The 16135-nt window shown below is 46.2% G+C and overlaps 1 protein-coding gene across 1 annotated transcript; it reads right to left on the bottom strand.

Annotated features, from left to right (window-relative positions):
• Nucleotides 1-424: 424 nt before the first annotated feature.
• Nucleotides 425-4512, bottom strand: LOC114223128 (antileukoproteinase-like). Its single transcript, XM_088026649.1, has 4 exons — nt 4428-4512; nt 3176-3337; nt 2631-2801; nt 425-504 (listed from the first exon to the last, which is right to left on the bottom strand). The coding sequence occupies exons 1-4, from the start codon at nt 4510-4512 to the stop codon at nt 425-427; spliced, it is 498 nt and encodes a 165-aa protein (XP_087882775.1).
• Between the last annotated feature and the right edge of the window lie 11623 nt (nt 4513-16135).

Below are 16135 nucleotides of genomic sequence, written 5' to 3'. Positions count from 1 at the left end.
GGGCCCTTCAGAGGTGTCCCTAATCAAACTAGGGAGCTTGACCTCTGTACCCCAACATCCACCAGTCAGCACAGGTTCCCCAGGTTGCCGCGGGAATGGGGTGTACCCTCAGATGTAGCAGCTCACTTCGGCCAGGGAAATTCCCAGGAGGGACTCAGCTGTGCGTGTCAGCAGTCAGTCCTCTCAGCGCCTGCAGGTCTGGGTGCCCCATTCCTGTGGGAGGATCTGGACAACACACCACAGCAACCACTATATCATCTGGAAAACATAAACTCAAAAATAAAGAAAAAGAATGCAGGGCTTTGAGTCTCACCACTGACTTGCTGTATGATCTTGGGCACATTGTCTCCTTGGGCCTCAGTTTCCCCATCTGTACCCTAAGAAGGTGTTACTAGACAGAGAGTCTCTGACTTTCTAGTTGTGGCTACTGGGACACTCCTGAGTCACAATCAGCAGGCAAGCAGGTGCTCTGGAAGCTGGCCAGAGCCACCAGAGAAGATGAGGCTGAGGTGAGGCCAAGAGATTGAGAGAGTTCATGGAATTCAGGGAGTTCCTAGAACAAAATGAGGTAGCCTACCTTTCCAGGGCTTTCCTTCCAAAGTAATCTATGAATCATTAGTTTGTAAAACAGCAGAACAAAGTGGGACATTGGAAGTTGGCTGAACCATCCCTTCATTACACAAATGAGAGGTCATGCCCAGTGTCAACACTGAGTCAACAACCGACCTGGGGACAACCACTGTTCCTGAAGCCTGGCCAGGGGATTTCTCAATGCCCCTGCTGCCTGCACCTCGAGAGAATGGGTCAAGGTTTACTGGCTGGAAGAAAGAGATACCCCCTCAAGCTAACTTCCACGAAGGGAGATCTCTTTGAAAAGGGTCAGGATGAGAGGAGATTTTCTCCATCCTCTTCTTAAGAATGGGAAAAACCAAGGGACAGGAAAGAAGTGACTTGAGTACAGAGCTGTCAGTCAGTGTAGGGCAATTTCAAAATGTATCCAGAATGGGGGAGGGCCGGACGCTCTCTTAGCACAATAAGGTCAGAACGAATAGACCCCATGTAATAAGATCAGATTCCTCCATATAAACCTTAGACTTTCAGGGAAAAGTTAATCTTGTGGTCCAGATATTTGAGTTTAAATAAGCTGGTCAAGAGTGAGCTTGAGCCAGGGTGGAAGACTGCCACCTTTTTCCCTTACCCACTTCCCAAAAGATTGGTTTCTCCCTCCCCTCTTCCGAACCATCTCCGCTCCGCCACACAGAATCAACAGACATGGAAATTTGAGCCCCGCGCTTCCCCACCAAACTCGAAAAAGTTGCTTGCTGTTTAGTGGACTCAGGAGTGCGGATAAAGTATTGATACGTGGCATTCCTGTAGTGAGGGCTGGCACATTCCAGGAAAAGGGGATGTGGAGGCACAGGGAAGGGAATTGTATAAGGAAGGAATAGGATTTGAAGAGAAGGGGGAGAGGTGGGAAGGAAGGAACATCTGGGGAATCCTCCAGAGTTCTGGGGATGATCCACAGGGATACCCCAAAAGGCCCAGCACCCAGGGCAGGGGGTAGGGACATCACTGTGCAGTGTAAGAGAGCAAGGAGGTGAGCACCTTCTTTCCGTCAAGGAAGATGGAAATGCAGAGAAAACCTTGTGTATTTATTTATTCACTAGCCAACCGTTATTTCCTCTTGTGTGTCAAGCCTCACACGACATGGTGGGCATACACGGATAAAACAGGCCCAGCCTTACCCCCCTGGAGGTGTTGGTCACGGAGCCACACCTTCATCAAGACACTTTTGCTTTTCTCGGGCTTGGGGAACAAAGGAATCCTCAGACCACACGTACTGGGAAGTCCTAATCTTGTTGAACTGGCAAGAATACATCTGTGGAAAGAAAATAAAACAGAGCCTCGGCACAGGAACAATCCCAGGGAGCCTTACATTCCTCCCAGCCAGAGGGTCCCCCTGTCAGTGGGCCCCACATCCCTTCGGATAAGAAGAGAGAGAACATGGAGCTGGAATAGTCAAAACAGCGCTGGTCTTTGGTCTAGGACTCCAGAACAAATCCACGTTGTTCTCGGATTGCTCCCATCTTCATTCTGGTAAAATCCGGGCATTGGGCTAGATCATCCTGGAACGGCCTCTCGATCTGGGCATCACCCTGGGGTTTCCTGTGGTTCCGGATAACCTAGCCAATCAAGGCCATCACCTCAGCAACACTCTCTCCACGCACATGGCACTTTGAGGTTTAACAGGAGCTTTTACATGTAGTATCCCGGTGGATATACTTTTGTCCATTTTACAGCTGGGGACACTGAGGCTAAGAAAGATTCAGTCAGTTGCTCGTAGTCACACAGTGGGTCAGAGGCAGAGGCGATATGAAAAGATAAAATTCTTGCCTCTTGTATCATGGCTCCTTTCTTCTGACTCATTCCAAGAAGCCTTTCCTCCCACGACCCAGCATTATTAGTCACAGGTGACCCTGGGAACTGCTTGCTTAGAAAATTGGGGGTGAATGGTATTAAGGGGTGGTGGATCTACTTGGGGGGGCGAGTGGTGCATAGGGAGATGCTAAGCACCCTCTTTCTCATGGCAGAGCACCACACTGGGGATGTGGATCTGCGCCAGATCTTACCTTTCACCGGCTCGACACATGAATTCCCACACACCCCCTTGCAGCACTTGAGACTATTCAGGCAGTGGCTGTCATTCAGGCAGATGTCTATGGGGTTGGGCCTCTTGCACTGGCCAGTGACCACTGGACACTTCCCAGGATTGACCTTAATTGTTGAGAACGGGGCCACAACTCAGAGGCTTGCCCCCTAAGCATCACCCCTGCTCCTACCCCATCTCTAACCCATGCATGCAAATCACTTCCTCTCTACCTCGGCACCCAACCGAGGCCAGTGCGTGTCCTGATGGAGCCCCCATTCCACCGAGGGGGCCCCAACCAGTGTTGTAAGTGTCTGAGAGGCGGAGTGACTCATGAGCTGAATGAACAGCTAACTGACTGACTGGTTCCCCAGCTGTTGGACTCACTCGCCGGGAATAGCAGTCAGTCAGCTGTGGCTCTGCCCCACCCTCAAGCCCAGTTCCGGGGAGCCCCCACCACTTCTCCGACATGTATGCCCTCAAGCTAAAGTCTCCTGGGTCCACTCTTCCCGGGCTGTGTTTCCTCACCTGGCTTTGATGGGTCTACAGGATCCATGCATTTGATGCCACAATATTTGCGACAGCATTTCTGCTCCTTCGGACATTGCCAGTCGCTCTGGCACTGAGGGAGTTCAAACACAAGGCACATCACACGAGGCGTGAAGGGGCAGACTCCATGTTTGGCTTTTTCTAAGGGTGAGAACAAAGGAGGAGGAGGGAGCTGATTCTGAGTCATGACTTTATAATCCCGGACAAAGAATCAGCTTCCCCGGAGGGGAGAGAAAACTAACTCAGGCAGCCGACCCCAAAGGAAGAGAGGGAACTGTGAGGGTTCCAGGTCGAGGGCAGGTGTGGGGTGGTGCCAGGCTCAGCCAGCCACTCAACCAAGAGGGAGTCAGCGGCACAAGAAAGAAGGTATAGATGGTGGTGTGCCGGTAAGTCGCCAATTTCCATGGTGTAAATACTGCTCCCATGGCTGATTCCAAGCTACCAACATGAGGTCCACTAGCCCGCAAAAGTCTTTTATTTTTAATTTTTTTTGTAAGATTTTATTTATTTATTTGAGAGAGAGAATGAGATAGAGAGAGAGCATGAGAGGGAAGAGGGTCCGAGGGAGAAGCAGACTCCCTGCCGAGCAGGGAGTCCAATGCGGGACTCTATCCCGGGACTCCAGGATCATGACCTGAGCCGAAGGCAGTCGCTTAACCAACTGAGCCACTCAGGCGCCCCCACAAAAGTCTTGAAAAGTGTAACCTTCAGCTGTTGTGAGCCAGCTCCAGCACACGGCTGGGCAGAGCTCATGGTCAGGTGCTCCTGGCCCGCGGTTGACTGGAAGGGAGGCAGAGAGGGACCGCGGTAGTAGGAGAGGCAAGTCATCAGAGCCTGAATCAAGCCAGATCGAATGACAAGTAAACTGAGACAGAGTGACCATTCAAAAAGAAACAGTAAGAGAAAAAGAGAGCATTTTGGAAAATTAAACAGAGACCCAAATAATGTGACAGAGCAAAAGACCAAATAGAGAAGGAGCTGCAGAGAGAGGGAACGATAAGCAATACAGGCACTGGGGTCACTGGGTCCATCTGGCGAAAGATGGGTTTCTGGACGCTCAGAAGCTCTTAGCTGAAGTCCTCAGAGAGATGCTTGAAATTAGGGGCCATGGGCCAGACCACGGGAAAGGTGACTTCAAGGTCAGCCCCTGGACTAAGAGGAGGAGGCTACCACCATGCTGAGCCATCATGGACCCTGGCACCTGGATATGGCTGGAAAGTCTCCAGCTTACCTTTGCTGGCACCTCCCACAGTCCAGGATGTGAGGATTTGGAGGGCAGGGAGCTCCGTGAAAGGGATGAGGCTGCCAGGTTTCATAGTGAGGGCAGGTGGGGCGGTGGTGGCCAGTGCCGGCCTTTCCCTTTATACCGCCCCCCCCCCCAGTGTGTGGTCCCTGCAGAAGTGTCGGGTGCCCTCCCTGCTGCTCCCTCCACAGCAGGAAATTCAGGGGAGGACAGTAACTCCGCCCCCCAGAGTATTGATGGCAGGAGCCTGAGGCCTAGGAAGGGACATGTGGAACTTGGAGGGGGAGGTGTCAGCAGGCTGGTTGGGAGGCCATTCTGGAAGCACCTGCTGTGGGCCTTTGCGGGGGGGGGGGGGGAGTGGGGGAGGGGCCTGGAAGGGAGCCTGCAGGGCAGAACCAGAGGTCATTACAAATGAGCGTTTCTACTTGCCTCAACCTTCCCACACTCCTGGACTGGCTGCCGATTACCCGGCGTCATTCCCTTTCCCAGATTTCAGGTGACGCCTTCCCCTGCTCACTCCGGACTTGTGTCCACGTAAAACCCACAGTCTCGGGCACTCTGCCAATCCCACGGGGGTTTCCCTAGGAGCCCGTGTGACATGACTGGTGAAGAGCAGACAGCAACCCAAACCGCTTCAGGACCGGCTGTGAGGTGGGGGTAGTCCTACCTGCCTGGGTTACTGAGCAGGATCGGAGATAAAGGGGGTAGAAGGGCATTGAACAGAGTGAACACGGGCCCCAGAGTGACGGGGCAGGGGGGAAGTGAAGTGGATGGGAAGCCACATTTGAGCCCCTTTCCCTGAGATGAACTGATAGGACACTTCCCAGCAGTCAGCTGGTTAACCAGGTAAGCAAAGAGTGCCGTTTGTGGTGCTCAAAAGGTTTTCCCACACCCCAAGTTACCCCCACTGTGCTTTCATAATTATAATGAAGGTTCTCATCAACTGAGCGTTGGCTACGTGGCAAGAAGTTCACGTGGAACTTTTCTAAATATCAAAAGGAAGCCCATTAAAGTGTAACCAAGAAAAAAATGCAGTGGATAGAGAAGCCAGAATGTAGGGGAGAAAAGAAGGAAGCCTCAACGATGGGGTGACAGAAGGTCCTAGAGTGACAGCAGAGTGCCAGAAACACAGGGCGGCCAGTCCAAACTGGAAAGGGTCACAGGGTTCCAGGAAATTCACCTTCTGGAAGGTGAAATTAATAGCACATTTTGGTGCATATGAACATGGGTAGGAGGTTTTGGCAACCAATGAAGAGTTTGTGATTGAAAAGTGATATGTATGTAGAAAACCAAGAAAACATAAAACCTGACAATTTTTCATGTCAAAGAAAAAGTTGTGCCAGAAAGGAAAAGTAGTTTGGTTTATTACCTAGTTCAGCCATGACGAGTGTCCACATAGTCATAGTGAGGTAAACAGCAGTGCTGATCTCATCAAATTGTCACATAACTCTCTCTCTCTCTAAAATAAATAAATACGGCTTCTAAAAAAATGGGGTGCCTGGGTGGCTCAGTAGGTTGAGTGTCCGACTCTTGATTTCAGGTCATGGTCTCAGGGTCCTGGAATTGAGCCCTGCATTGGGCTCCATGCTCAGTGAGGAGTCTGCTTCTCCCTCTCCCTCTGCCCCTCCCCCCACTCACATTCTCTCTAAAATAAATAAATTAATTAAAGAAAACCTATCACCTAACTAATGGGAGGGAGGAGATGGAAGGGTGAGTCTGTATACTAGAGGTGTGGGGAGCAAGGCAGTGGACAAAAATCTCATCTTCAGTAATGGGAAGTCAGTAGATTATATCTAAAACTGCAAAGTCAAGTGTAACATAACGTGAATGTTACTTAGAGACAGGGAGATAAGTGACAATGTCTTATTTAGACTAAAACCGGTTTCCTCTGGGGGTGGGTGGTAGTAAGCAAATGCTGTTTGTCACAACAAGCTTTGCAAGATTATATGACTCTTGAGTCTACCGGCATGTATAACTTTGATAAAAATAAAGATATTTAAAAAGAAAGTCTATTATCTCACTTAGCTTACCATGAAGATGTATAATCATCCAGGTAAAGCACTAAACATTATTCTTCTTTCAATAGGGTCCCTTTGGACATAAGACTCTCTGAGTTGGGAGCCCCTCCTCTGTTCCCCATCTTGCCCTGCACTTAACACCCTCTTAATGATTATCACCAAGGATTGTCAGTGTCAGTTTATGAAGATGCTTCTCCATGAGAAGATAAGGTCCTAAATAGGAAAGACTGTGTGTATGTTGTCTGTAAAAGTCACCCAATTTAGTGTGTGGCTCTGAGTTGTCACAAAGGCGTGCAGCCCCATAACCACCACCCCAACCAAGAGAGAGAACAGCTCCATTCCCCTCTTGAAATTCTCGTCGCACACTTTGAAGTTGATCCCGTGATCCACCTTCAGCTCCTGGCAACAACTGATGTGTTTTCTGTCCCTATAATTTTGCCTTTTTGAGGGTTTCATATGAGTGGAATTGAACAGGCCATAACCTGTTGAATCTGCCTTCTTACGCTTAGCAGAATGTCTGTGTTCCCAGGAGTTTGTTCCTTTCTATGGCTAAGCAATATCGCATTGGATGGAGATTGTGGTGTCTAAATGGGGTGTCTTGCGATTGGATGGGGGCCCCCAAATGTGGGGTGATAATCAGGTGGAAGCCAATGGCAAGGGTGGCAAAAGGATTCACCCACAGCTGAACAAAGGAGATAGAAGTTTATTGAATATACCACAAAGGAGCAGTGGTTGGGACAAGCAGAGGAGAAGCTGTCTGCCACGGGTTAGTGGGTGGGGGCTGCTTTTAAAGGAGGGGGATATGAGGAGGTATGGCCATGTATGGAATCTTCCTTTATTGGTAACTGTGCCTAGTTGTAAGTAGCCCATTGGTCAGTTAGGGCCTATGGGTATTCTGAGGTGGGTCGCCTGATGGGTCTGTCTGGATTCCATTGCTCAAGCCTGTTTGCCTAAAGGGGCCTCTGCAGAGATGCCCCAGTTTGTTTATGCATTCCCTAGTTGAAGGATTTGGGGGTTGCTCCCAGTTTTTCGTGATTATGAATAAAACAGTTTAAGTGTTCATGTACAGGTTTTTGTGTGCATGTGATTGACATTTCTCTTGGGTAGTAACACGAAGTAGGATCAATAGGTAGTGTGGTAACATAGGTTAATTCTAATAAACTGCCAAATGATGTCCAGAGTGTCTGTACCATTTTGCATTTCCACCAGCAGAGGATTCTCACCAGAGTTCTCATTGCTTTGCATCAGTGATTGCACTTGGTATTGACGTTGTGTGTGTGTGTGGTTTTGTTGTTTGCTTGCTTTTGGCCATCCTAATAAATACATAGTGTATTTCATTGAGCTTTTACCTTATATTTCCTTAAAGACTAATGATGAAATGATTATTTTCCTGTGCTTATTTGCCATCTGTATACATTCTTTGGTGAAGTATCTGTTCAAATTTTTTACCCATTTTTATCGGGTTGTTCGTTTTCTTGTTATCGAATTTCGAAGTTCTTTATATATTCTGTATACAAATACTTTATCAGAGATGCATTTGGCCAATAGTGTTTCCCAATTGGTGGCCTGCCCTTATTTCCTTTTTTTTTTTTTAAGATTTTATTTATTTATTTGACAGAGAGAGACACAGCGAGAGAGGGAACACGAGCAGGGGGAGCGGGAGAGGGAGAAGCAGGCTTCCCGCGGAGCAGGGAGCCCGATGCGGGGCTGATCCCAGGACCCCGGGATCATGACCCCAGCCGAAGGCAAACGCTCAACGACTGAGCCACCCAGGCGTGCCCCTTTATTTTTTTTTTTTAATATTTATTTACTTAAGTGATCTCTACACCCAAAGTGGGGCTTGAACTCAAGACCCTGAGATCAAGAGTTCCATGCACCATCGACTGAGCCAGCCAGGTGCCCTTAAATGCTTTCACTTTATTTTTATTTATTTTTTTTAAAGATTTTATTATTTTTTTAAAGATTTTATTCATTTATTTGACAGAGACACAGCGAGAGAGGGAACACAAGCAGGGGGAGTGGGAGAGGGAGAAGCAGGCTTCCCGCGGAGCAGGGAGCCTGATGCGGCGCTCGATCCCAGGACCCTGGGATCATGACCTGGGCCAAAGGCAGACGCTTAACGACTGAGCCACCCAGGCGCCACCCTTGTCCTTATTTTCTTAACAGTGGTTTTCAAAGAGCAGAAGTTTTTAATTTTGATGAGATCCCACTTACCATTTTTTATCATGTTTTTGGTATTGTATCTGAGAAAGTCACAAAGATTTTTTTCCTTATGTTTTTTTCTATAGTTCTAATTTTTGCAATTACGTCTGTGAACGATTTTGAGTTAGTTTTTGTAAACGATGTGAAGTATGGATCAAGGTTCATATTTTTACGTTTGGATGTTCAAGTGTTCTGGTATCATTTGCTGAAAAGACTGTTTTTTTTTTTTTCTCCAGTGAATTCTCTTTGTACTTTTGCCAACAGTCAATTGACTCTATGTGCATAAATCTTTTTTTGCACTCCCCACTGATCTACGTGTCTGTCCTTTGGCCAATACCACAATGCCTTCATTACGTAGTGCTATGGGCCGAATGTTTGCATTTCCTCAAAATCCATATGTTGAAGCCCTAATCCCAATTGTGGTTGTATTAGGAAGTGGGGCCTTTGAGAGATGTTTAGGTCAGGAGGGTGAAGCCCTCATGAATGGGATTAGTGCTGTTATAAGAAGAGATATGAGAGAGATGATCTTTCTCTCTTTCTCTCTCTGCCATGTGAGGACACAGTAAGGAGGTGTCCATCTGGAAACCAGGAGGAGGGCTCTTGCTGGACACCAAATATGCCAGTGCCATGATTTTGGACTTCCCAGGCTCCAGAACTGTACGAAATAAATTTCTGTTGCCTAAGCCACCCGGTCTGTGATGTTTCCTTATAGAAGCCTGGGTAGAATAAAACACGGAGCTTTATAGTAAAGCTTGATTCCAGCCCAAATTGTTTTGGTTGTGGTTTACCATCAGGTTTTATAGCTGACCCTGGCTGTGCCCTGTCCTTAATCTCAGGGCGCTCCCCATCACAGTACCTGCCAGTGGCATTTAATATAAGCGCCTGGGCTACCCTGCCCGAGGATTTTCTTTCAGCCCAAGTCAGGGGAGCCCAAAGGCCTCAGGGAGCAGAAAACCCCGCCAGTGACAGATGGGAGCTGGAGGATAAATACCCCATTTTTTCACCCTGGATGGGAAATTCCAGGGCAGGTTCTATACTACCTTCCAGAGTTTTCCAACAGTATTGAGCCCCAATTGCCCATACCAGCAATATTCTCAGTTCTGCACCCTTTTCAGTTTCCTTCTGCCCTGTCTCACAGACCTATTCTCTGAATAGTGTTCCTTTGTCAACTCCCAAATAAATTACTTGTCCTCAAATTATTGCCCCAGGGTCTTGCTTCCAGGAAAGCCCAGCACCTAGCTCAATAACTGGCACGTGTAGACTGCAATGGTCCTCGCCAGAGCAAAGACAATACCTCTCTGTTTAGTTCAGGAACCCGACACGGTACATGTTGAATGAATGAAACAATGAATAATTCACTGAATGAACTAATGAAGGAAGCCAGGAAGAGCCATTAGCCAAGTTTCGATCCCGCCTTCCCAATTCATGGTAGTCCTTGGGGACATGCATTCATGGCCAGTTTTGTAGTGTTTCTTTCTTATATTTGGAAAAGTTTCTCTGAAATATGCCAGCAATCTCCAAGAGGAATGGAGGATCCCTCGACCATGAGGCAGGCCACTTGAGATGGTGGGTTGGGGCTGACAAGTTGGTGGTGGGTGTCAGGACAGAAACCTACTGGATTGAGCTGGAAGATAGAGATTGAGAAATGGGGTAAAAATAAGGGAGGGTTACATCAACCACACCCCTCTCTACCAGTGATCTCATGGATGACAGTAGTTGTCAGATCTCCTCCCACTAGAAATCAGCTTCACAGTTGATTCCTTCCTCCTGGGGTTTTCCCTATGAGCCTCTTCCTAGATGGATCTTTTGAAACTTACAGAAGGTTTGAATGCCCTCTCAACCATCCCCACAAATCCATTGAGTCGGTGGAAGTAAACTCGCACAATGCTATGCCCTTTAGACTTTGCAGTTGCTTGCTAATGTAGCACTAAGTACATGGATATTAATTATACCATGATTATTTGAGTGCTCAAACATATATTTGGCCTCATAAATAATCATGTGTGCAAACTGAAAGAGAACATCAGTTTTCATACAGCAATTGATAAAAAATTTTAAAGTCTGGCCATATATTACCATTACTTTTTAAGGCAATAGATATTTTTTTTTAATTTCAATCTGAGATGGATATAGATGCAAATATGGATAGAGGTATTTGAAGCCCTTAACAGCCTTTTTCAACCTGGTTCCTCTGTGAGAGAATGAATCTGTGGTGTCTAACAGTCACGAGGACTATCGGACAGAGGACTGGTTCTCAACTCAGGTTCGGTTGCTCGCCACTTGAAAATTGATACTCGAGAGAAAAATGATGGTGGGAAAGCAGAGGCTGCTTTATCTAGGAAGTTGGCAACCTGAGAAGGTGGTGGACTAATGTCTCAAAGACCATCTTCCCAGTCCAGGGCAGCTGGAGCGTTTTAAAGAGGAAGGCAGGGAAAAAAGGAAGGGGGAGCTATGTGCAGGAGAAGCAGGTTCCCTGTGCTGTTAGTCGTACGTCACCGTGACCCTGAACAGACTTGCTGGCATCAGCGAGGGCTGTTTTCAAATATAGTCAGGACTTATCTTCTGGGAAAGTCTGGCCTTTCACTCCTCAAGGCCAGCAGTCTGCAAATCTCAAGGAAAGTACGTCAGTTCTGCTATAGAGCTACAGAGGGACTTAAAGTCTGACCACGTATTAATGGATTAAGTTACAGCAAGCAGAGACTCAGATACCACTGGAAGCAGTATAAATTGGCCCATTCGGTTGGCAGAGTTACTTGATGTTTTCTGTAAGAACAACCTAGCCTTGCCAAAAGGAAAAACCTAGAAGCAATTTGAATTCTAGGTGTACAGCTTAGGGGGAAAACATGCCCCGGGGTATGAGGATTCTTGCTGTGAGAGGGAGTCTCTTTGCTCCCAGAGACTCCCAGCCTCCAGGCCAGACTCTGAATCACAGACACGGGGTACGCAGAGAGAAGCAAGTGCTTTTATTCATTCTCTAATCAAAACTCATTTTCTATGCCCAGCCTTTTTCTGGGTGCCAGGGGTACACAAAGGACCAGGCATGAAGAAGAATCTGTGGTAGAACCCAGGCTTCAGCTTGGAATGCCCAATATTCTGGGCTGGTGTGGGGAACGGACACCCTGGACCCCTCACAGTGGGAATCCTCAGTGTCACCACGCTGGCCACCATCTATCTACAGACAGAATGTTAGGTCTGAGCTTCCACGCCATGGTGCAGCCACCTTACCCCCAGATCCTCCACTTCAAGGGGGACCCCTGGCCATCAAGTTCAAAGGCTACTTGAGGTAGGAAAGAAAGAGCATACAGTGGCAATCCTAGCGGCTTACTGACTCAGTATTCCCACTCGGAAAATCACGACACTGGCTGAGTGATCCTTGCAAGTTCCCCAAGGCTAGTGGTCCTTTAATGGGCTTTAATCTGGACATCCCCGAAGACCCAGAGGAGCACTCTTTATGGATTACAAAGCCCTGTGTAGGATGTTTCCTGATCAAAGTGATTATGTCCACCTTACAGATGAGAAAACCGAGCCCAAAAAGATACAGTCATCCTTCATAGTCATACTGTAAGTCAGAAGCAGGTTTTTTTTTTTTATTTAAATTCAAGTTAGCTAACACATACTGTATGATTAGTTTCAGGGTAGAGTTTAGTGATTCATCAGTTGTACATAACACCCAGTGCTCATTCTATCACATGCCCTCCTTAATGCCCATCACCCAGTTACCCCATCCCCCCACCCACCTCCCCTCCAGCAACCCTCAGTTTGTTTCCTATGATTTTTTTGTCCTCTATGTTTTAAGTATTTTAGAGAGAAGAGGGCAGAAGGGGTTCACTTGCAATTCTGAGATCAGAAACTTATTTTAAAAATAACAAACCACTAGAAGCAAAATAAAGGTCTCCTTGGACATGACCACAGTTAATTTCATCTTCCCCTCCTAGAGGCAATCACAAACTACAGAATACCAGCAGGAAACAATGAATCATGGAACACTATATCAAAAATTAATGATGTAATGTATGGTGATTAACATAACATAAAAATCAAAGAATACTGGCAGGGTTGAGGGATTCAAGAAATTCAAATATCTATACAAAAGTGATCAATTTTCTATTAGTAATGCCTCTGGGTGAATTCCATAATCAGAGCACCTGTCTGGCTCTGTCTGTAGAGCCTGCAACTCTTGATCTCAGGATCATGAGTTCAAGCCCCACATTGGGTGTAGAGCTTACTTTAAAAAAAAAAAAAAAAAGGAGGCAAACCAAGAAGAAACAGACTCTTAACTATAGAGAACAAACTGATGGTTACCAGAGGGGAGGTGGGTGGGGGGATGGGTGAAATAGGGGGTGGGGATTAAGGAGCGCACTTGTGATGCGCACCGAGCAATGTATGGAAGTAGTGAATCACTGTAATGTACACCGAAAACAAATATTACACTGTACATTAACTAACTGGAATTTAAATAAAAACTTAAAAAAAAAAGTTTCCATAATCAACTAGCAGACTTTGGGCAGCTCCTCTGGGCATAAGGCATATACACCAGGTTCAGTCTGGAGAGAAGAAGGAAAACCCAGAAACTAGTATTATTGAAGACCTACCTGAGCCAGCTCCATAATTTGCGGGGCCCAGTGCAATGTGAAAATACAAGGCCCTTTTCAAAAACCATTAAGGATTTCAAGATGGTGGCAGCAGAACATGACTCCAGTGTGACTGTACAGGCTCCCACACCCATGAAGCTGGCCCACCTTCTGGAAAATCCCAGTTCTGTAATTAACCATCTCTGTGATGCTGCAAAATCATTTAGCCTTCTGAGGCATAGTCTCCTCTTGTCTGAAAGGAGGGGTTTAACTTCCTCACTCAGTAGAGTTGTTCTGACATAGAAAGCTTTCAGTAAATAGTAGGTGTTATTTTTATTACCATAGGGGTCCTGCACATGTCACGCCAGCAGGTGTTGCTGGGCTGCACTCTGGACCTCAGGCCATTGGGTCTGCACTGCAGGTGTTCTGGGCCATTCAGCCCCTGCCCTGTTTCAGATCTGTTTCTCTCTGCTCTGACCAGCACACGCCCTCTTTGCCTTAGATAAAATCCCTTCCTCACTTAGGCCCATCAACACTATGTCACCAACTTGTGGCTGTCCCCGGAGCCACCTGACCTTATCCAGGTATTGCCATTTTATATCATGTTGTTTAAAAAGGCTATTTTTAAAAGGCATTTGTGCCTACTCAGACATAGGACAAGTAGAGAGTTCTTCCTTCGGGTCAAGATCTGAGTGGACATGGAGGTTCCGGGAAAGAAACCTGAGACCATTGCCACAGAGAGATTTGGAAAGAGTGGAAAAAACAGGGGGTGTTATAGGTAAAGTTCTTCCCATAACACTTTATGTTAACTACACTGCAGAGAGATTTGGAAAGAGTGGAAAAAACAGGGGGTCTTATAGGTGAAGTTCTTCCCATAACACTTTATGTTAACCACACTGGAATTAAAATTAAATTAAATTAAATTAAATTAAAAATAAGTAAACAAAATTCTTCCTGATCATTGGAGGGAGACAGCTGGGACCCCAAGATCTCCTCCTGTCCTCACAGCCTAATGCCCATCCCGGCAAGGGTTCCTCAGCCAGGTTCTTCCTGGTTTGCATGTTAGAGGTTTTGGCAATGCTGAATCCCCTCCTGGCCACTGCCACAGTGCTCTGCCGAAATGAGAACTGAAGTCCATCCCCAGGGGAGTGGCCCTGGAATGTGGGGAGGGGAGCAGAAAGCATGAACATCTGGGGAAGAGGTGCGGGAGGACGTGGACCGACAGAGGGGGAGCTCAGCCAGCTCCCCAGCCCTATAACCCTCAGTGCGGATGCTCTGTGAAAGGTGCCAGCAGCAACACTGCGGGTTGTTGAACAAACTTCCCAACTGTTTCATTACAAATAGATGCTCAATACTAATATTCTGTTTACCCCAGCTTTTGTCCTGTGTGTTATTTTACAAAACGGGAACTATACTGTCTAGAGTACCACAAATTAATCTGTTTTCATTAACGTAGCAATACATGTACAAAGCTTGAAGATTAAAATAGTACTTTTTTCTTAAAAAACAAAAAAACAAAAAAACACCAGTGGGGCACCTGGGTGGCTCAGTCGGTTAAGAGTCCAACTCTTGATCTAGCTCAGGTCTTGATCTCAGGGTTGTGAGTTCAAGCCCCACATTGGGCTCCACACTGGGCGTAGAGCCTACATAAAAACGAAACAAAACAAAACCACCAGCAGGGCATTTAGGCCTCCCTCTTGAGTGTGCCAGCCCCCAACTTCTACCCCACTGCCTTTCTGGTCCCCCACAAGTAATGGCCATCAACTCTTCTATTTTTTGTGACATTTACTTCTATACTTTATAATTGTATGTATATACTGCCAACTTCTACTTCTTCAGTTGTAGACCTTATCTGCTTACTTCCTGTTACGGATTCTCACTCTTCTATAGATCTCTATACCCTCCCAAAATAAATGTATCACAATTTTCAAGGAAAACACTATTACAAGTCAGTGTAATTGCTACTGCTGAGTTGAGTTGAATGCCATGATTGCATTCCATTCTTTTTTTTTTAAGATTGTATTTATTTATTTGACAGAGACACAGCGAGAGAGGGAACACAAGCAGGGGGAGTGGGAGAGGGAGAAGCAGGCTTCCCGCGGAGCAGGGAGCCCAATGTGGGGCTCCATCCCAGGACTCCGGGATCATGACCTGAGCTGAAGGCAGATGCCTAACTGACTGAGCCACCCAGGTGCCCGACATTTCATTCTTCATACAATTTTTGTTTTTTCCTGACATCAATTGCTTTATTACTTCATTCTTCTTCCCCTTAAAGAAAAACAGCTCTAGCTAAGTCTGTGACTCTGCAACAGCTCTGTAAAATGCCTCCCACCAAGACAGTGAAGATCTGGGAAGAAATAAACAACATAATTACTACAGTAGTCTTATGGATGTACCGTTGAATTTTGGATACTGGTAACAGAAACTATGATGTTTCTCAAGTAGTGGAACATTAATAAGTACTCATTTATACCAGCTCACAAAGAAACCCCCAATATGTTCTCATAAAGTAGAAACAATACAAACGATATTCTCTAGTAGCCATGCAATGTGGTGAGAGATTAATACTAATTTTTTAAGCGTCTTTCTTCCCAGAAATTTAGAAACTCTCTGTAAAACAACTATTAGGCCAAAGAGGAAATAAAAACTAGAATTGCAGAATTTCTAAAAAATTACTGATAATGAAATGCTACATATGAGACTCTAAATGATTTGAGTTAAGCAGTAATCAGAGGAAAATCCATAGTTTTAAATACAAATAGAAAAAAAAAGTTGAAAGGGTGAAAATAAATTAAATACACAGCTCAAAAAGCACAAAAGAAACACAAAAGTAAACCAAAGCAAAACAAATAAAAAAAATTAATGAAGATAAAAGCAGAAAATAACAAGAACCCCAAAAGTAGAG

Source organism: Eumetopias jubatus, unplaced genomic scaffold (assembly GCF_037043125.1).
Source record: "Eumetopias jubatus isolate StellerSeaLion01/CBP00866 unplaced genomic scaffold, mEumJub1_p1.0 scaffold_9, whole genome shotgun sequence".
Classification (NCBI taxonomy): Eukaryota; Metazoa; Chordata; class Mammalia; order Carnivora; family Otariidae; genus Eumetopias; species Eumetopias jubatus.
Note: the sequence above shows the minus strand (reverse complement) of the source record. Positions and strands in the feature narration are given on the sequence as shown.

Coding starts and splice junctions, on each gene's coding strand:
- LOC114223128 (XM_088026649.1), bottom strand. CDS start 4,512: ATGAAACCTGGCAGCCTCATCCCTTTCACGGAGCTCCCTGCCCTCCAA. Junction 2,802..3,175: donor TGTAGACCCATCAAAGCCAG/GTGAGGAAACAC, acceptor CAAGCCTCTGAG/TTGTGGCCCCGTTCTCAACA. Junction 505..2,630: donor ATGTGTCGAGCCGGTGAAAG/GTAAGATCTGGC, acceptor GCCTCACCTCAG/CCTCATCTTCTCTGGTGGCT.